This window comes from Ursus maritimus, unplaced genomic scaffold (assembly GCF_017311325.1).
Source record: "Ursus maritimus isolate PB19 unplaced genomic scaffold, ASM1731132v1 scaffold_28, whole genome shotgun sequence".
Classification (NCBI taxonomy): domain Eukaryota; kingdom Metazoa; phylum Chordata; class Mammalia; order Carnivora; family Ursidae; genus Ursus; species Ursus maritimus.
Window position 1 is genome coordinate 18,762,680 of NW_024425341.1, and position 22,084 is coordinate 18,784,763.

Sequence of the window (22,084 nt, forward strand, 5' to 3'; positions counted from 1 at the left end):
ATAGAGATAAACAAGTTATTTTAGGAAAGAACTTACATCAGTTCTCATTCCATTCTGCTCCAGTGTTTTCCTAAGGGAAATAAATATAAATTTATAAATATATGTGTATATAAAGCTAATCCTGCGTTCTAATCTGTGAGTTATGTGGAGTTGTCCCTATTTTTAAAGGGGAATCTGAAACTCGGAAAGTTGAAGAAGTCTTCCCAATTTCGCACAGCAGTTAAGTGTGAGTCAAGCGAGGCAGTGGAACTCTCAGAGGGAGGGGAGAAGACACAAAATCGAGAATTAGAAAATCTGAGTTCTGGTGTGGACCTGGTCCCCCACTTGCCCTCATGTGATTGAGAAAAATAATTCCACAAACTTCTAGCGCTTTATTTTTAAAGTAAAAATAAGAGCACATTCAAAGATTATTGGGAAGATTAAATGGGCATGGTTTCAGTGGAAGTATTTTCAATCAATATGAATATAGTAGCTCTTCAAAGGATTTAGGAGAGTATGGACTTCCTTCTTGCCGTATGTTTGAAGTTTAAATTAAAGGAATCTAAGTGCTCATTTGTTAATCAGAGATGTTTTGATATAAACTTTTAAAACTTACTTCTGCCCACATGTTTTGGTTTGAATGCTTCTCACCTTCAAATTCACATACAATATGTAAATCTTGCCATTTCCTATTTCTCCCTCGTAGTCCATGCTTTGCATGAATTTTGAGAGATTTTAATTATCCAATAAGAAAAGAAATAGCAGCTATCATATCATACTTCTTTGAGTTACCACTTACCCAGTATTCTCTGGGGATACTAAAAAGATGGCCATTGTGATATCCAAGTATCTGTCAGTCTTTATAAAAACTAAACCCAACTGAAAATAAAAGCGAACAATGCAAACTACTTACAATGTCAGAGATGTACAGAGTGGATCTTAGGACTAAAAAATTTCGTATTTCTTGTAGCTGTCTCTATGTTACTCATTTATCATATTGAAATTAGAATTGTTCTTGTAACTCCCATTATGGGAAATCCCTAGGAATTTGTAAGCTGCGCATACCCAATAATCAGATTAATCTAATCGCCAGTCACAGAAAAAAAATGCTTAAGTCATAAACAGCAAGAGAATCCACTGATTGTAAATAAAGTAGAAGGGAGACATTACAGAGCAATTTCACCCAAGCAAGATAATTAAACTCAAAGATACTGTTTCCTGTTTCTCTGGTATAAACAACAAAGCTGCTCCGCTGGCCTCTCCACAACCTGGATGTCCCAAGGCCACATCCCTCTTCTTTCCTTCCACTTTCCCTAAGGAGAATTCTGGGTCATAAAGGAATGAGAATTGGTATAACTTCTTTCCTGAAAGGACTTGGGCTTCCTCTGTGTTGATATTTGTGTCATCTTATTATAAGACAAGCTAACATCTATTATTAATTGATGCACTAATTAAAGCCATACTTGCAGTTTCCATTAGCTTATTCCCTAAATTCTCCAGAGTTGGCTGTCTGGTTTTAATCAAAACCAAATGGTAGTCCAAGTTCCCAGCCTGGAGCAGCTAGGAGGAAGTCATTCAGTGGAGGCACAAGAAAGCAGAAAAGATAAACAGATGATAGTTCACAAAATTTGTGTCGGACAAAGGATGCAGATACCGTGAGCTGCTTTGGAGATGTGATTCAGGGACCCTGTCATGCTAGATGGAAGACGTTGCAAGTGGTTAATGTCAGCAAGACTGTAATAGGATCAAGATGGAGTCTGTCTTCGGCTTTCCCAGCACTGCGTTTGTGTGACTGGAGGATTCTGCCTGGAGGTAACGCTGCATGTGCCATGACACGACCTACTTTAATTCTGTGAAGGATTCCTGGGATGGGAGAGATTTGAAGACCACATTCTATTTACTGGCTTCTTGGGATTTTACTCACAGATCCTCTCAGGTACAGGATATAGGGCTGCAGCATTTTAAATTGTAAGTAGTGTAAAAGAACCAAAAAAAGTTTTCCTATTTAGGGGATGACAGTTTTAAAACTCTAAATTCATCTTGCTTTCGTAAGAGATCTTTTGACAGGAGAACGGCAAAGGTGTTTTGATGATGTTGTGCATATACATTTAATAGAGTGGGAAAGCTGTAGAGGAGGGAGAAAACTGTTTTCTTTCCTTTCTTTTCTTTTCTTTCTTTTTTTTTTTTTTTTTGAATTCATCAGCAGTGTGGGATAGAGAAAGCTCTACGACTTTATGACTCTTCAGCTAATCACCTCGAGAGCTTTGACAAACTCCCTTCGGTTCTGTGTAAAATCAGAACTCCTAAATCGCCCAGGCGGGCTCTGCTCTGCCCCCCTCCCTCTGCTTCGTGCACTCTTTCTCACATGCACTGCTCAGAGGCAGGAAATGCTTCCCAGGCAATCTGGGCCTGCTTGTGGAGGCCCCTTTCGCAAGACATCAGTCTGAATTGAGTGGACAGAAGTCACTAGGAACGCCTCGACAGACTCCGGCTTTAGCCAAGGCTCCCTCCAGCTGCAGAGGGTGTTTTCGTGAGAATCACACTCTGCGTAAAACTGCTTAGAATAGAGCCATGATCTCAGCCATGAAATGTGAACTTATATTTTGGAGGAACTCACGGGGACGGACTTCTCTCCTAGCCTGAGTGTTGAACAGTGTCATGCCTGGGCGTTTCAGCTGCTTGTTGTCTAGGTAAGACGCTCTGTCTTTGTATTTTGAGGCGGTCTTTGAGGAGGCAGAAAGTTTGACAGAAATGTTACCTTCTTCACTCAGTGGTGGTTTCCTACGTTTGGGAGCTAAGCTATGAAATTTAGAAGTGGAAAATGTTTAGGGAGGAGAAAACTGCCAAATTGTTTTAGCACAATGTCAATTCTAAAATAGGCTCCAGAGAGGGTTTACCATTTTCCTCCATAAACTAAGATTTTATTTTAATCCCTTTTTTTATCTTAACTTTTTTATGAATATGACCAGGTTTCCTATTCCATGGCATAATACAAAACAAATACATATTCTCACACTAAAGTGTGAGGTGTAAAGGATTTCTTTTGATCTCCCCTTCCTTTGCCAACAGGGAGAGTAGATAGCACCAGAGTGACTTTTCTTAATAATGAATCTCCAAAGACTATTCTGTGTGTCACGTAAAATATGAAGACTGGACTCCTCAGAATTTCCCCAAACCAGTTTCAACCACAGTGCAGGCTGCTAATGTACAGCTTAAAGGTTTCATTAAAAAAAAAAAAAAAGTAAACACATGAAACTTCAAAAATTATTTCTATCCTAAATAGTATTTAATCTTTCAAAAATTTAAATATTAGAATTGGATTTAGTTTGTATTAACTTTCTTGGATTCCCTGCTCAGGTCATATTTGTGTGAACATTTCTGAGGAATTGAAGTAAATCTCAATGACAGCGACATTCAGTATTATTATTTTAAGGCAACCGGAAATCACTGCAATCAATGAAAAACCAGTCATGTATTCATAATTCATAGAATCATAAAATTAGATTTCCACTGGGCTATAATCTCTTTAAGGTATCTTAAATCTCGAAATGTGCAATATATGAAGAAAGAAATCTAGCAATGACTGAAATAAAATGGACTTATAATGCCTAACATACTGTTGCATTCATATTTCTGAAGATTTAAAAATGAAAATAATTATTTTATAGAAGCAAAGTAGAATGGTATGTGAAGGGAATAGATATTCATGTATATTTCCAAATCAGTTAGATGAACACAAAACATAATAAATGAAAGATGAGAGCTGTTTGACAGTTGAATCATAAGAAATCAAGTGTTTTAATTCTAAACTTTTACACAGTACAAGGTAACCATTTGTTGTATTAGCTAACTTACTATTGGATTCTATGCTAGAATAAGTTACCTAGATGTATTTTAACCATTCACTAACAATTTAAGATGTGTTAAAATTTTTAAATGAGATTAAAAATTGATTGTTCAGCATGTGAAAAATAAAATTCTGGCTTATCTGAATTATGATTTAATAAAATCCCTGAAAAGAATTTCAAGGAAGGAAAGAACATAAGAGATCACTTCTTCAAACACTGTCCTGAGGTTGCCACAAGAGAGCTGAGGAATGATTCGAAAGGGACCTATCCAAGGTCACACCGCTAGCTAGTTGAAGAGATGACAGTGGAATGCCACTTCATAATTCAGAGATCCTTATATGTACATCATCTTGGTCTCAAATAATAATTATGCAGAATGAAGTATGAATATGTCCAGTAGAAGGCTACTTTCAGACAAAACTGTAGTACCTCTTTAAAAAACAAGAAAGGCTCAAAGCTGCCACCCACGTACAGTATGGGGGGGGGGGAATCATGGTTTTAAGAAAAGAACCAAATTCACCTAACTGATGAAATTTTCTCAGATGTAAAAGTTTTCTTATGCCTTCAACAAACACTTCAATGGAGTAACTCATTGGTGACGGTTTTGTTATATTTCATGTTTATGCCAAGAAAATCAATGCATGGGCTAATAATTAAATTAACTTTAAACTGATGTTTCTTAAAAATGTAGGGCTAAAAAGGAGCTTGTCTGCTATCCTCATATTCAAATGGTATCATAACCAATCTGTCTCAACCAGCAACATTCACAGATTTTACTACCCCACATCAGAATCGGTTTAAGGATCTCATGTACCCAGACATTCTTTCTTTTATCTAACCTACAGCTCTACTGCTATAGCCTATTTCCAGTTTTATGGGTTTTTCCTCAGTGGAAATATGGAAAACCTAAATGGACATAAGAAAACAGAAGTATACATTTGTGGGCCAAATAAAGCCAATTCCTTTCATCTTCCCTTGTACAGCTTATTTTCAATCCTTTAATTGGTTCATATATCTACTCTGAGCCTTCTACAAAGTCCTTCAGTTGTAGAATATAGAATTTCTTGCAGTATATAAATAAATGACTGGCGCAGTGTAAAAGGAGAGAGTTGGCTGCTTCAGCTGTATCATACTTCATATATGACAGTGTATGTTGCCATGCAGGCTGAACACTGCCCTTTCCAAGGCAAGAACCTTTCTCATAAAACTAATCTATGTCATTCTAGCGCATGCCATTTCTTAGACAGAATGTGTGTCATGATCCTTTTTCCCCCATTTTTATGAACCAGATTGAATTTCCTGATGTTATTACACTTAAAAGATGCACTGTTCAACGCTTTCAGTGTCTCCATCCTACACACTATTGGAATGAGGAATCAATGGAGGAAAGCAGTAGCCTATATAACTGACTGCATGGTTACTAGAGAGCCTAGCAAAAGAGAATACATCATTTTATTTTTTTTTCTTAAGGATCTTATAATTTAAAAGGAGGATTTTTCTGACCACCCTTAAACCTGCCCATACCATACACCTCACTATAAAGACTATGGGCAAGGTTTAATCTCACTCATAGAGATTGGGTCTTGTAGGCTTTAAACAAGTCTACATTTGGGACATTCTAAGTTCATCCTTTGTTTTGAGCTTGTTTCTTCTTGGAGAATGAATGAATGCGTGTATGATCTTACAATAAGAATCTTTCTGTAGAAATCATTAGAGTACAACAAATTTCCAAAGAGTTGGCCTAGATCTGGATCAGAGAATTTTATGATGAAAATAGAGAAATGTCAGTAATTGTACATGAGAATTTAAAGAGGATGAGAGAAAAGTAAAAACCCCCAGATTTGAAGGAGTTGGCATGACTGTTGTACCTTCTCTCCCCATGTGAGTGATAAGTGCCTTATGTCCACAACTTAAACCAAACAAGTTTGGAAAGAAGTCCAACTCCCGACTGACTTTGGTGTGGATATAGGGATGCAACATTTACTTCCATGGTTCTATTTTGGCATTAAATTGCTGGTCAGTTCATAGAGTATGAGAAATAGATGGACTTAGTTTTAATGAAATTAAACAGAATAAAGGTGAAGTGTGGACCTCGAGACCTAGTTAAAAAGAGATTGTTGATTTTATTCAGTAGATTACACAGTATGTAAGTCAACTTGAAAAGATTAAATAAGGACTCCCATGCAAAAAAAGTGGGAAGGCAATGTAAACCGTGTACATATGAATGTGCTCATTATTTAAGATAGATGGGTAGAAAAAATTATTGTACCAGCTAATGTTTAAAAAGGTTGTTTTGTATTAGACTGGATTAGCAAAGTGTTTTAGCAATACAATTCAAATACTTCAAAGAGAAAATCAGTCCTATAATGGAAATGAGATAGAAAGAAGTATCTGATAGATAGATCAGAGTAAGTTTAGAAATTCAATTAATATTTCTTTTTATTCTCAGCAATTAACATAGCCTAGCATGTCAGATGCTGTCCATACCTGTTTGTCAATAAATGTTTGTGGAATAAATCAGAGAGAAAGAGGAGAGAAAGGAAAGCAAAACTGGTGATAAAGAGTGGGCATTGTGGGACTTTTTTTTTTTTAATTTTCCAGACATCCTGTGATGATAGAATAATTTTTACAGGGAAAAGAGAATAAGAGGTTGTCAAGAATCATCAGAACCTGAGGCCAAAGGTTAACAACATTCTCATAAGATGACATTACAGATTCATTAAAAACCAGAAGGAAGGATGAGCATCCATCCAGAAATAGTTTAAAATTAAAAGTTAACATGAAGCCAGTGACAGCAGAGCACTAGTGAATTTTCCACAACTTAAATAGGGTGGTGAACTGAAAAGCTCATGGGCAGAGTCCAAAAACTGGCTCTGATTTGCATCTTCGCCACTTGATGTTCTGTCATTTGAAGCACGCCCCATAACTACTTTGAACTTCTGCTTTTTATTGATACAGTGAAGAAAATAACGAAAACAGTTATATCACTGGGTCATTTTGAGCATTACATGAGATTTTATATGGGCAAATTGCTTTGCACACAGTATAACAAACAAATCTTTGTTCAAAAAAGCTTAGGTCAATTAGTCAAGGAAGGAAGAAAGACTCATGGTGTTTCACATTTTGGTCAAATTGCTCACATCTATATTGAAACAACATGGGCATGTGAGGGATAGTTGCATTTTCCTACTCAGCCATGGATTCTGGGTTAAGATCACTCAAAAATTAGAGGAATCTTCGTTGTCATCAGGGGCAGCAGCATCCCCAGCAGCAGCAGCAGCATGTCCCTGAACATCTAGTGAATTCTCACAATATGCAATGGATTAAATGTTCTAAGGGTATCACTAGCTTAGTATTATTATTTTAGCTTAACATTATGATTTTCCCCTCAACAGCTTTTCATTATTCCCATTACAGAGGTGAGAAAACTGAGGAAAACAAAACTTAGGTAACTAATCCAAATCACCAGGAATAAAACAGTGGTTCTTTAACAGGCATCTTACCTTCACAAAAAATGGAGATGATAACTTTTGTCCAGCAGTAGGGATTTGACCTTGAGCTAGTTACTAAGTCCTGCCAGAATTCCTCCCTATGAGATAGTGATAGCAACTACTCCATGGAGTATTTGTGAGTACTATTACCAAGGGAGATAGTGTAAGTGCAATGCCTGACCCACAGTAAATGCTTAGTAAATGGAAGTCCTTCGTTACTGTTACTATTATCTTCATCATCAAAAGGTTTCAGGGTGCCTTCTGCTAGTTGGGTATATAGAGGAATACTTGGTAATAAAAACAGGCTCAACTGTACATAGGTAGATGACGAAATAAGATGAGAATTATAGATATTAAGCACAGCAGACAAGTTGATGTTAGAGGCATCCCTGGTAAGATACTGACCTAATAGAAGTAGCTAAGTTCCCAGTGATTTCATGTTCCCAATTTCAGTGAAAGTTGTACTTACTTGAATGAGCGAAATCTCAGTATCCTGTTGGCACCTAGCAATCCAAGCACCTGTGTGGATGTAGCCGTATCTCTTATTTGCAGTTAGTGATTACTGTGTCTACCGTTAGAGGGTTCTTAGAAATGATAGGAAAGCTAAAAATAGAAAGGGGCCACTTAAAGCAAAGACACATCTCACCATGCTGGTGATAAAGCATTATAATCCGTGTCTCTTGTGGAATAGAAATGCTTCTTTGCCATTCAAAAAAAAAAAAAAAAGCAAGCAAGCTCTCGATGAAAATTTAACTCTAAGCTATTTCCTATTACACGAAAAATTTCAGCTGAAACAAGTTTAGAGCAAAGGCAGTACTTTTCTTTGGTTATAAGGGGTTTTGTAGAAAAACAGATGTGAAGGCAAAAACCCAAATGGTTAATTATTAATGAATTTATTTGCAGAAATATCTAAGATACAGTGTAGTTCTAAATGCTCAAAGGATTCTGCCTAGGATGGAACACTATCATTGAGAAAACCGTGTACTTCTAAAAAATAGAATAGGGAAGCCCAAAGCAAATACACATACCCAGAAATTAGTGCATGTATCCATGATGCAATATTGTTCCCCATGACTGTATGAATTTGGGGATCTTTTGGAAACCAGTTGACCCCCAAAAGGTCTTAGTGACCTCAGGCAAATATGAAGTATTCCAAGATTTCCTCAAATTACATGTGGGTGACTTAGAAAATGTTAAGAGACTCTGCAGAGCTGGCTGACCTGAGCTGTGAAGTGGTAATAAGTCAAACATTGCTAATATCTGGGCTCCTCCCTGCAAAAAAAAAAAAAAAAAAAAAAAAAAAAAAAAAAAAAAAAAAAAAAATTAGAAATTACTGAGGCTGCATTACATAGCAGGAAGCTGAAGGGAAAAATTGGGCGCCACACGAATAATAATTTTTACAATTTTAGAAACCTGCTTTTTTATGAGGAGCTGACTTCTAGCAAACTGACACAGTTCATTTTCACATTTACTTAATTCCTGGAATCTTTGACTCTGAAAGTGAAGTATAAGAAGAAAATTTCGAAGTTCAGTAAAGTTGTGATATACATAAAAATAGATAAATATTAAAAGAATATTTTTAATTCAGGTACCTACTTCTTCCTTTTTTTTTTTCTAAAGACCAAAAATGATGGAAGCTTGGTGTCTCTTTTGGGAAAGGTTATATACTGCTTATTCCAAGGATTTAGTTCATTATGGGTGGTATATTCTTTAAGTTACTAATTTTTTTATATCCAGACAGCCTAAATACATGAAAGCTATTTCATATATATTTTAAGCTTCACCAATTTACCAATAAAGAATTTCAAAAGTTTGTTTTCCACAGACAGCTAATGAGGCATAATAAGTAAATTCTAACATCTGACAAAATATGCGAAAGTAGATGGGTAATGAATTTGTGAAGAATTAGGATGCAGATTGCTACCAAAGAAAGATGAAATCATATGGAGATAAATTCATGCATCATATTATTAAAGGTCTCTTTCTCCCACAGTCTATTTCTAACCCTGTCTGATTTGGATTAGACACCATGAATATTTTAAAGGAAAAGCACCAATTATCTTTTACTAAAAGTTGGCTACTCTGACCCTTGACTAGACTCATAGAAATGCTTTTTTAAAAGTGTGTTATCTTTTTTGGCTATTTGTTCATGCATGTACATAAAGGAATTAGGAAAAGTCCTATCTGCCTACGCCTTCTCACTGCTCCTGAGCATCTTGTATATGAAACATCAGTTTGGCAATGAAAAGCGTTCCTCTTCATGTTATCACTGAGCTGGGGAGCAGCGGAAAGATGCCCAAATGTGCGCAATTTGGTCTGCTAGATAATTTGTTCTTTGACAGCACCATCAAGAAAATGAATTTCATTCTGGCCCCTGCAAATGCTCACTGTAATGAAGATTCACTTTGAAACTAGTGAGCACACGTTTGAAGAACTGTATTAAGTTGTGGTCGTGTCTATGTTCTTCCTTCTGTTCTAGCTAATTCAGTTCATAAGTGGTTTGGGGGCCCTTTCTGTTTGCAAATGCGACTCCCTGAGAGTAGGCTAAGACACATGAAGATCTCAAATCATGATAGGATGTTCAGATTCCCAGTCTCTCCATTTCACTGATTTATCAAATTAGCAACAAAATGGGTCAACGTAGAAATGTTCTTTTCTCAGTTAGATGCATTCTTTATTCTTGTAAGAGTGCATTTTAGAGAGTTGAAACCACTTGTAATTAAAAGGAGGTTATTTTCCCCGTATCTTTTCTTCTTCCTCACAGTGACTGAGAATATGCTATGTGGTAGATATTATACATAGATATGCTTTAAAGCAGTTGTAGAAGGAAAACATGATCTAGAAATTTAACATGGGTGGGTAATTAAGAAGAAAGATCCTAAGGGAAACCAAAGCAACTGAGGCCACCTAAGGAAAGAGAAAAATAAAGAGAAACTGTCACTACTATTATGTTTTTATTTTCCCTTCTATTAAATACGTAGAATCTGTATGAAGGTGTTTAAAAACAACCTGGAAGCCAATCATGTGTGTGTGTGTGTGTGTGTGTGTGTGTGGTGTGTATACATATATTTTAAATTTTTTATTTGTCTATGTGTATGCATATGTATGTCTATGTATGTCATTTGTCTTCTGAAAGGATAAAATGAGATACCCACATTTAAGGGTTTAAGGGGTTGAATGAGAAAAGTTGCCATCTTTCTAAGTACTATGATGAGGTGTCCAGGAGAAGTTGCAAAATAATGCATTTACTCAATTAAGGTTATTTACATCTTATTTTCTGTATCTTAAAACCTCTGGTCAGGTAACATTTTAGAAGGCTATGGCTAAGAGGATTACTAAGAATATTTGTCCTGACTTGCAGGAGTTCTTAAAAGGCTTGGGGGAGGAAAAAGGCCATTAAAAAAATCACCAAGGAATCTTATGGAAAACTGCATGACATTATTGGCCCCAAATAAATAACCAAACTGGCACCTTTATTGTGCTAATGGAAGGAGGAAGATACATTTGTACCTATGAGGCGGTGGTATGGCAAGGGCTGAAGGGAATACAGGGAATAGTTGGGTCCTATTGGACATATAAAGAGGAAATGTAGACATATTTACATATCAACTCAATTTTAAGATTACTGCTCTGGAATATATTAAAATTTAGATTAAATTTAGATTATTATTTAACATGCTTCTGAGATTCAGAAATTTTTCTTTGTCTCAAGCAAATTATATTATAGAATTATAACAATTTAAATTGTTTTTAGCTGTTATTCCTATTTAGCTGTTATTCCTATTACCTTCATATTTCTAAACAATATGATTATACTATATTTTTTCCCATTTTAGACATTATCTGTTAAATTCCTGTTATGGAAAATGAAGAGTCAGTTCTCTGAGACTGTTCTTCCCAGCATCCCTAATCCCATCCCGTACAAACATTTTATACTTCAAAAATAGTTGCTTTCATAATTTTTTTTATTAAGTCAGTATTTGCTGTTTGCATTATTTTGCTGCACAAAAAATTCACAGCTAAGCCAGGTAGTGTACTATGATTATATTTCCTTTCTTTTAAAACCCTGTGTTTCCTGGAGGTAATAACTGATTTTTAGTTTTCTATGTAAATAATCCTAATTCTTCCACCTAAATTGTCTGACTTTATTATAAATTCCTCTCATTATTTCCATGGTTTTTTCCTTAGAGACATCTCTCGTAGAGAACTTCAGGATTTATGTGAAATGATTGCCTGCTAGGCCTGCTACATAAATTTCATCCTGGAAATCCCATTCCCTGGTCTTCTTGTTGAGTTTCTGACTCCCTTGTTACCATGTCTTTTCCATTTTATGTATTCTCTTATTTGGGAGGAACTATCCCTCCAGTAGCTTCTTGAGAAGAGGAGGAAATTTTTAAGGCTCCTCATATAATTTTAAGGTAGAAATAAGTTCCCATCAGAATTTTGAAGATATATTTGCCTGTCTTGTTTCCAAATTTGCTATTAAGAAATCCAGTAACATTGAGATTCCCAATGCATAATATATAACCTCTTTTCTCTCTTTCTCTGATAACATTTATATTCATTTGCTAACCTCTAAAGTTCTGAAATTTCACAATAATGTTTCTTTGTGTGATCTATTTTTATTTCTTGTATTACTGCGTAGTCCACAGATTCCCTTGAATCTGAAGACGGGTCTGTGAAATTTTCTGAAAAAAAATTTTTTTCTAAATCTCTCCCCTCGATTTTCTCTGAATGCACCTGAGAAATGTGGTTCCCCTCCAGGGTGTCAAATGGGTTTTCAAATTGTTAGTAATTCTCTGGAGTTTATTGTTGCCTCTGCTTTCTCTCCCAAAGAGGTGATTCTAGAACAGTGAAACTCTGAACTTAGCTCCCATTTGATCTGGATGTTGTGGAGGCAGAAAATTTACCACAGAGGGCCTCGTTTAGGGTTTTTCTCCTCTGGAAGCCCTACCTAACATTTCTGTCATCCCACACCACTCACTATTGAAAAAAGAAGGAATGGAGGAAGGGAGGGAGAGAGGAAGGAAAGGAAAGGAAAGGAAAGGAAAGGAAAGGAAAGGAAAGGAAAGGAAAGGAAAGGAAAGGAAAGGAAAAAAAAAAGAAAAAGTAGGAAGGAAGGGAGGGAGGAAGGAAGGGGAAGCTAATGACCCTCTGCTTTATGTTAAACTTTACATGGTATTTGTGGCCATGAGAAGACTTATTTTTTCTCTGCATGAGTTTCTCCCATAAAATTGTAAGCTCCTTTAGGAAAGGTGGAATATATTATTTAGGTTTATACTACCAATGTTTAGCAGAGTATCTGTGGCCCCCTGGGCACCAAATAAACAAGTATTGAAGAATTGATCTTGGCCAGGCAGCATTTCTGTCAGTTCTTCATTACTGCCCCTTGATTTCAGCAATAAGTGCTTTATTTGCATCGTATTCTCCCAGGCTGTAGAATAAGCAATGGTGATTATTATCGGAATCTTCTTCTCTAAGGACAATTGCCAGGCCAAAATACATAGTATGCATTTATTTCAGAAGCAGGTGAAAAGGAGAGCGTGATCATTTGATATGAGATATAGGCCAGTGATTCTCAAACTAGAATGTCTCCAATTGCTGTTGTCATTTAGTATAATAATGTTTAATTTCAATTAAGTTTAGAATACTGCATGGCATAAAATGCTTATGTTAAGGAGTGGTGTTACAAAATTAACTCAAATAATATGTTTGAAATTAATTCATGTCTAAACATCTTATGTACTAATATCACAAAAAGCAAATTTGGACATTTTACAAACATTTTCCAGAATTGTTACAACATTAGAGGTACATAGAGTCTCTTGTAATATTAATATAGCGGTGTTTGAACACATGCATTTAAGAAGTGAAAAATCCCCATGGAAATTCACTTCATAAAATCAACACCCTGCAATGACCTACACTTTTCCAGATCCTTCATCCAAATCCTCAGCAGCTGAGCTCATTCTGAATGGAAATGCACAAAAAGGATTACCAATGAAATATAATTTCGTTGAAATTTGCAAAATAGATAGTCGGTAGCTAAAAATATAATTTTAAGGAGAGCAATCTGGTGAGGAGACTGATAGGGAAATATCAGGTCTTTTACAAAGACATCTATAACTTATAGGATGGATTCTAGTCAATTCAGATGATTTAGAAAATGAGGCCAATATGCTCAGATGCGACTGACAATAATCAAGTACTCCTTCTTCTCAATACTTTTCTGTTCAGGCTTTAGATCATGGAGACAGATTTTAACTATAGATTTTATAAACAGAATTTCAATGGGAAGTGTGAATAACAAAGTTTGGAGAGAGAAGATTTTTAAAAAATCTATCAGACCACAGGATATGGAATGAGCACCAAAAATGTAGAGATGATGATCATAAGGATAATTAGGAAATTCTATGTCTTTGAAAATATAGACACTATACATTCACAGGAATGGTTTGGAAATGTCCAAAGAACCTAGATGAGCAGGACAGACGGAGTTAATGCTTTCATGTGCTCAATCTACCTAATTTACAATGTCTCTTAGCAACTAGATGGCTTCAGAACTTGTTGAACTGTCTTCCTTTGACATTATAAAAACACTTATCTATTTGCCAAGGTTGAGTGAAATAAATTAATATTATGGTAAGGTCCTGAGGGTAAAACTTTTATGTAATCTGTCCCCCAAGGAGTTAACAAAACTCAATTTCTTTTTAGTAAAAGAAATGAATCGAGAATTTAGTCTCAACTTAAATGTAAATGTGGCTTAGGAATGACACAGTAATACCACTTGGCATTTCTTAAGTTAGCCTGCTGTCTCTACACTGGATAAAAATAAAGAAAAGAAAGCATCTAAAACAGAACCGCCCTATTACAACCCAAATTTGCCCATGAAAGCAGAAATTTTCTGGCCTGCATCTATGCGTTTTTTCCACTTTCCGTAGCCTCCCACACTATAATGACTTATGCATGGAATTCGGGGACTTTATATTTTCTTTTGAGTGCAAAATGAATGCCAACATGGAAAATGTGCAGGCTGACCATTTTCAAATGGTCACAGACCTTTGAGGGAACCCGATAGTATCCAGAAAGATATTTGGTCAGGCTAGGTTACCAAATTCTAGTACATTCCTTAACTCCACTGGTCTTCACAGAATGGGAATATTTACCTTTTTGGCAAGTGCTTAGTCAGAATAGCTTGAAATTTTTGGTAGGGACTCAGAATCCTTTTCAATAGACTGAAGTGACCCCAAACCAGCACAGCAGTTAATCTTGTTTATGGCCGAAGTCAATAAGCCAATCCATGTTATGTGCTGAAAGTTCTTGTGTGGAGGAAAAACTAGAAATGTCTGCTCTTTTTAATGGGATTTTTCTTTTATGGTCTAATAATTTGGTTTCATTATGGAACAACATTTGGATTAGTTATTTTTGTAAAGTTCAGTTTATGTTGGTATAATTTGTTTCCTTGTACTAAGGGTTTGAATAATTCAAGGCAAAAAGGGGAAGACTACCTGGAATGTGTTTATATTCTGCCTTATCTTAGGCCTGGTTTTCTGGTTTACTTACATTTTTATGGCCAAATTCTGATAGCAGTATACAAACTAAACTCCTTAGAAGCCAAAAAGAATGCGACTGAAATTTCTGAGGAATTGTCCCAGTTGTTTTATCATGCTCACATCTTCTTTTTGGTTCACTGTATTCCTGCCGGAGGAGTTTAGATTTTATACATACTAAAGCTAGGTGGAGGGAAGGGGCACAGGTAGGATCTCATTCCATGGAGACAGTAAAGTTTGTTGGCTATCTAAGTTAGAACCAGGGCCTAGTTTGAATGGGGCGTACTTCCGGGATGTATGACCTTGGGCAACTTATATAAGGTCTCTCAGCTTCAACAAAATGAGCTTGCTAGCAAGTAGAAACAGTGACAGCATGTGTGTAAATGTATTTATCCTAAGGCATGGCCAATGGTCTGTGTAACACTTTCTTATGAATTACGTGTTAATAGGAGCTAAACTAGATTATTCCATGCTTCTTACTCACTCCCTGGAGTAAATACATTCTGAGAGTTTGGGATCTGTGTTAGCTCTTTCACAAACTAACACATTGCACGTGCTGTCTCTATGGCTCAAACTGTGCATGAACAGTTCCCTGGTGGCCTTTGCTGCAATTCAAACCAAACAGCAAATAGATTTCTGTAAGAACTTGTGTTCACAAAAATAAAGCACGAAAGCATGGAAGCCAGAGCAACGAGTTTCTTCTGGTGTATTTTTAAGTACTGCAGTGCAAATATGTTCTTAAGGGAGTTTCGAACATTCCATACTTATATCTTCATTCATTAGTAGGGCAATTAGTCCAGCTGCTTTTAAAGTGTTGTCATTGTTTTTTGACTAGAAATATTAAATGTGAAATTTTGTTCCAATATTAGGCTACTTCTTAAAGAAGTAACATCATTAAAACTATTAAATAGAAACTTTATAAGATCTCTTACTTAATATTTCATAGCACAGATTAAATGGTGTCTTTTCCAAGATATATTTTGATCGAGAATGATGATCCTGAACTACATATATTTTTTAAAATTTTTTAATAGGTGGGGAAATGACAAAACTCACTCTCATCTTCAATCAGTGCATATGAAGTCATCTTTCATCAAGTTCCATCTCCTCTAGTCTCATTCGGAACGTATCTCTCTATCTGTTGTTAAACTACGATGACATGTCTGTAGCTATCAGAAAGAGAAGCTGGGAAGAACATGTGACCCAATGGATGGGACAGCCTTTTAATTCTGATGATTATAACCCAGCATGTCATCATGGACTAGTAGCTGACAGCTTGCAGGCAAGTATGGAAAAAGATGCAACTTTAAATGCGGATCGTAAAGAGAGGTGTGTTTCATTACCAGACTGCTGCCATGGTTCAGAGCTGAGAGACTTTCCCGGGAGGCCAATGGGTCACATTTCAAAGGAGGTGGATGAAAATGACAGCCACGAAGGTGAAGATCAGTTTCTTTCTCTAGAGGCTAGCACAGAAACACTAGTGCATGTTTCTGATGAGGATACCGATTCCGATCCATATGTTACAGATGATAAACAGATTTTTGCTACCCAAGGACAAAAAATATCAGACCAACATAGCAACAGAGGAGCAGGCTCCTCAGTAAAGACACTGCCCGTCATGGAAGGTCACCAGAGTCACTCCTGGGGAATGGCTGATGGAGCTGACTTAGCACTGGTCGAAGAAAGGGGGGAGAAAAAAGTTGTAGGCATTGTAAGTAAAAGCCTGGAGCTTTGTAATGATATCAGCTTAAGTGAAATAAAAGATGCATCTAATAAAATAAATGCATGTGACTCTTCGAATGTGAAAGATATCGTGCCCGAGAAGCAATTGCTTAATTCTGCTGTAATTGCTCAGCAACGGAGGAAGCTTGACTTCCCTAAAGATGAACATGAAAGAAACACCTGCAGCGCAGTACAGGATGAGTTCTCGGCCCTTCCTTGCACGGACAGAGGGCTGCCGTTATTAAAAACAGATTCTGGAAGCTGCCTTCTGCAGCCTCCTTCCTGCCCTAATGGAATGTCAGCTGAAAATGGCCTAGAGAAGAGTGCTTTCTCAGAACCTCAAAACAAAAGTCTCCCAAAGGTCAACTCAGGAGATAGCATGCAGTGCATACACTTAAAGGAAACTCTGGCCACCCAGGAGCCCGCAGATAACCCAGTCAGGCTTCGCAAAAGAAAGGTAAGACACACGCACCAATCATCTGGCTTTGGGGATTTCATAAATATCCTTGTTGCCGTCCCTTATTATTTTGCTCGGATTAAAGAGATGCGTGAGTGTTTCTTTTGCCCTATAGTGTAGCTGCGTAACTCAAAGTGTCTTCTTGGAGAAACCATCAAAATCTGTAAAAATTAAAATATCGTAATAACCGATTCATCTCACTAACAGAATTTATAATAGTTTGTGAACATTGTATTCTGGAATTGTGTTGAAGGCAGAATTGGTTTCACTTTCTTTAATTGGAATTAAATAGCCACCAGATAGCTCATAGGTCAAGGCCTGTCTGATGAGTGTTCTCTAGTTTTTAGAAAGAAAGAAAGTCATGGTATTTTCTTCATTTAATGTCAATTATTTGAGTTTATTACTTTTTCCCTTTAAAAAGTATTTTTATCATAAAGGGCTATGCATAACGTGAAAAAAGACCCCTTTACATTTACAAAGGCATTACTATCCCCTACCCCCCAAATATGCTGATGCTATTTTAAATAATACTCTGGCACATCTGCCATCAATAGATGTATCAACTTTTCTTTAACTCTTCACCAAAAAGAGCCAATAACTGAAATTATTTTTGATGCCAAGGCCCCTTTGACTAATCCTGTAGGTGCCAGATTCCCCTAAGAAGTTTCCAAGTGAGAGAAGCAAAGATTGGAGTTACAAGAAGCATGGCTTAGCTAGTAGATTCTTGGCCAAAGTTTGTCTTATCTTTAGGATTTTCTCCAAATTCTTCCAACAATGTAGTGCTTTACAATCCTGATATAAGTACAAATATAATTTCTTCTATAAATCCAACATGGTCATTGGCATTGAAAACTCCCTGCAGATTGGACAACATCCTTCCCCTTCTTTTGATATAATATTAGCCCTTAATTGCAATCCTCCTAACACAAAACCAGTGGTCCTAGTTCTGTTCAACTGGGGCTATCTACAATGAGGAAAAAAACAATCTCTAACTCTCTTTGCGGTTAAAAAAAAAAAAAGTCTGGTTTCCATACACTGGTTTTGCTAACAAACTGGATCAGTAACGTGTCATAAGTTAGTTTAAATGAAGTCAAAGACTTGACAACAAAGATCAGTGTGCTCAGATTATATGACAACAGAGCATTCTGTGCTTCTGGCAAGCTCGTCCTTCCTTATATATTGTGTTAAAATATTAATGTTCCATAAAGTTGTCATGATTGGCATGCTCTGGTCACTTTTTCAGAAATGTCCATTTATCCTATCAAATCTGTTGGGAATGCAATAATGACATAAGAAATTATTAACTGACCTATGACATAGCTCCTCTAAAATAAGACAAACCCTGCCCAACTGCCGACAGAAACATTAAACATTCCAGAAACATATGCTCACCACTTGGACATTTATATCAATACTAAGAATGCTGGAAAGAATTTGCTCTTGGACATGTCACTATAGCATGGCTACATTATGAGAGCTGTAATTATAACCTATTTACAAGTTCTAACTTAAATATTCTATTTTAAGCATGTCATCATTCTAAAGTGTTATGGCATTGTCTGGTGGAATATTGGCTTTGACTCTACAGCTCATTCGGGATGCTTTGTAATAAACAGATTAAATGCACAATTTCAAGTTTAAGATTTACTCTGGAAAGGTATGATTATGGGAGAAACTTCTATAATCAAAGTCTGTAGGAATTTCTATTCTCTTTTGTACTAAATGAATATTAAAATAACCTTTGAATTGGCAATTAGCCATTTTAGAACTTAACCAAAAAAAATAGTAAAACAAATTCATGAAAATATTTGGGCAGAGGTTTTCATCATTATATTATATGTTACTGACAAAAAAAGAAACAACCTGAATTGCCATCAATAAAGAATGTTTAATCATTGCCATATATATATATATAGTTGGAATGCCATGTAGCCATTAAAAAGATACAGTGAGGTCTGTGTGCATTAACTGAATAATGCTCATGAGTGTATGTGGAAGAGGCAGTAGCAGACCACTATGTATAGCACATACCAACCTTATAGGACAAAATGTGTATATAGATATAAATAGGGACATAGGTATAAATCTCTCTGTATGATTAAATAAGACTATGCAAATTCTGGCTAAATAGGCATAAAATTGTTAATAGCAGTTACTTTGAAAGAATTGAATTGAAAGTGTAGAAGCAGGGGATTTTCACCTTTTATCCTATATAATTTTTATAAAAGGTGGTAGGATTATGGGTGTAATTCATACAATGAACAGAAGTACAAAAACAAAATAATATTAGATACATAAACTATTTGGAGCATTTTCTTCATGGCACAAAATGACCCCTTATATAGTTATGATTGTCATCACTTCTATGAAATGGAGACAGGGTATTTATAAAGTTTTTCAAAATATTGACAAGAGTTCCAAACAACTGTTCCATTCCTAATGCCAGTGAATGTCATTTAAAACAGATAAGCCTTTTGGGGAAGACACACAAACCACATTTTCATGTCTAAGGTGTTAGGTACCAGATGCCGAAAAGAATTTGCTTAATTGTCTATAGCTGTAAAACTATTTGTCAGCCATGGTGATAGCTTTAAGATTAATGCATGTAAAGGTGAAGTAGAATATAAGCTAATAAAATTTTAGTGAGAGAACTTTAATCAGCTTATTATCTGACGGTCATATGAGTGAACCAAATCCTTCACTGAATTTATAAGCATGTTTTTTTTGGGGGGGGGGCAGGATATAATCAAGAGTCTAAGACTTAAAAAAAAAGAAGACTAAAGTAGAGCTTCTAAGAGTGATCCTCGGAATGTACTGGAATAGCATTGTACTAGACATATCATTGTACTTTAGATACACATTATCATTCCTTGAAACCTATAAATCTTGGCAGGCATTCATTATTTTGCATGATGTATTTTTTGTTGTTTTCCAGCATTATTTCTGGCCATCAAGGATAGCTACACATATATTTATGAAGAGTCTCAAGTAGAGAGGACTGCATTTGTGTATATATAAATATGAATCTTCTAAGCTAATAATTCTCCTAAATATGATGAAATACGTCATTAAATTGAAGCCACTGAAATCGAAGGAAAACCAAGTAGATTAGGAACAGACGTGAGCAAATGAGTCAGAAGGTCGCATGGCATATAACCAGCGCTTATAGAGCGTGGGTGGGTCTTTGGGGTAAGGCAGCTGGTTAAGAGCAATTCTCAGAGACAAATTCCACAGAAATCTGGAGGAGGGAGTCCGTCTAAGAAGTGGTCTCTTTAAACCAAATGAGATGTGAAGATGGAAAATATGTAGGGAAAGACTTGAGGTTAGACTTTTTTAAAGAACTAGTGTATTTGTTCTTGATGGTGGTTAGCTAATTAAAGAGAGTTCAAAATTCAGTCTTCTCTAGAGACTATTTAAATAGTTCCCAAAGTTTTGCATAACCATGATAGTTATATAAATGTATGAACATGTTTTTATTTGCTCACATAAAACATAAACCATATTACAAAGCAATATAAACTCCAAAATATCAAGCAAAAATGATCTGAACCTTGAGAAGACACCTAATTCCACATTCGAACAAAAATCTCACATTCCAACCATAAACTAAACTCTGTCATTTATGCTATAGTTTTGACTGCCGTTGTAGAAAACCAGCATAAAAATGACTTAAACAATATCTTTTTTCTCACATACACATAATAATTGAATATAAATAGTTCTGGGCCAATATGTAGCCTATATGTTTTCAAAGCCCCAGGTTCCTTTGATCTAACTGCTCTACCACCTTGATCACTTATCGGTAGTCAAGTCAGTGGGAAGAGGAGAGAGTGCAGGGTTGGACACACTCCTGTGTAAAGGCAGAATCCAGAAGGGACACACTTCTTTTTCCCTCATATTTCATGTGCTAGAATTTAGTTGCATGGCCACACTTAACAATAAGGGCCGAGAAATGGAGTCTGTATTCTGGATAAGCAGGTGTCTGCTATAAATTCTATTATCAAAGAAGGAGAAATTTTATAATGAAGTATAACTCATAACATTAAATATGTTGAAGAACAACACCGTACCATAAATCTATTCCAGTATATGATGGCATGTCGTGAAAGGAATAAACAGGCTGCTATATGTCCTGTGGTATTTTCTATAAATACTTGATTTATTTCACACTTTCTGTGTTAAGAAACAATGAACCATGAGAGACTGTGGACTCTGGGAAACAAACTGAGGGCTTCAGAGGGGAGGGGGGTGGGGGATTGGGATAGACCGGTGATGGGTATTAAGGAGGGCACATATTGCATGGTGCACTGGGTGTTATACGCAAATAATGAATCATGGAACATTGCATCAAAAACTGGGGATGTACTGTATGGTGACTAATATAACAAAATAAAAATTATAAAAAAAAAAGAAAAGAAAAAAGAAACAATTCGAAGTGATGCTGACCAAATGCTGTATCTTTTTTAATGGAAAACTTCCCAGAAGCAAAACATTATATTGTATATACTGTACTTTATCTCTGGACAAATGTAATACATTAATTAGAAATAACTGATAAAATCAAGTATTTTCTCCTTACCCTATCTCTAAAATATGTATAAATTCAGGAAAAGTACACTCATACTTAAAATGACTTTCTCATTCCTTCTATGACCTTCTTGTTTTTTTCTGTCTCCTGAATGCTTATGTGGGAGCCTTGTAGCATGAGGAGGCTGTCATTGACCAATGCGTGACATAAAGAACATAGTAAATTATGCAAAAGATAGAATGGACAAAGATAGGAAGCCAGCTGGAAGAATTTAAAAGGGAAGGAAAAAATTGTCTAAGAAATAAAAAACGAAAGGATAGTTAAGCTAAGGCCTTAAGATATGTTGAGTGAAAGCAAGGACTAGTGGGAGAATTAGAGTTTGTTAATAAGCCTAGTATCATTTGACAAGGAAGGAAGGAGTAGAAAGCAAGAAAAGTGTGTGTGTGTGTATATATATATATGTGTACATATATATATATATATATATATATATATATATAGCGTTGCAG

General features: G+C 36.0%; 1 protein-coding gene across 1 annotated transcript in view; it reads left to right on the forward strand.

Moving 5' to 3' along the window:
* The first annotated feature begins 1,624 nt into the window (after window positions 1–1,624).
* Window positions 1,625–22,084, forward strand: part of LOC121099750 (rho GTPase-activating protein 7-like) — a 199,141-nt gene continuing 178,681 nt past the window's right edge. The window contains exons 1-2 of the mRNA XM_040643173.1: window positions 1,625–1,791; window positions 15,903–17,047. Of these exons, the coding sequence (XP_040499107.1) occupies window positions 16,028–17,047 (1,020 nt within the window). The 5' untranslated portion in view covers window positions 1,625–1,791; window positions 15,903–16,027. The remainder of the gene's footprint in view (window positions 1,792–15,902; window positions 17,048–22,084) is intronic.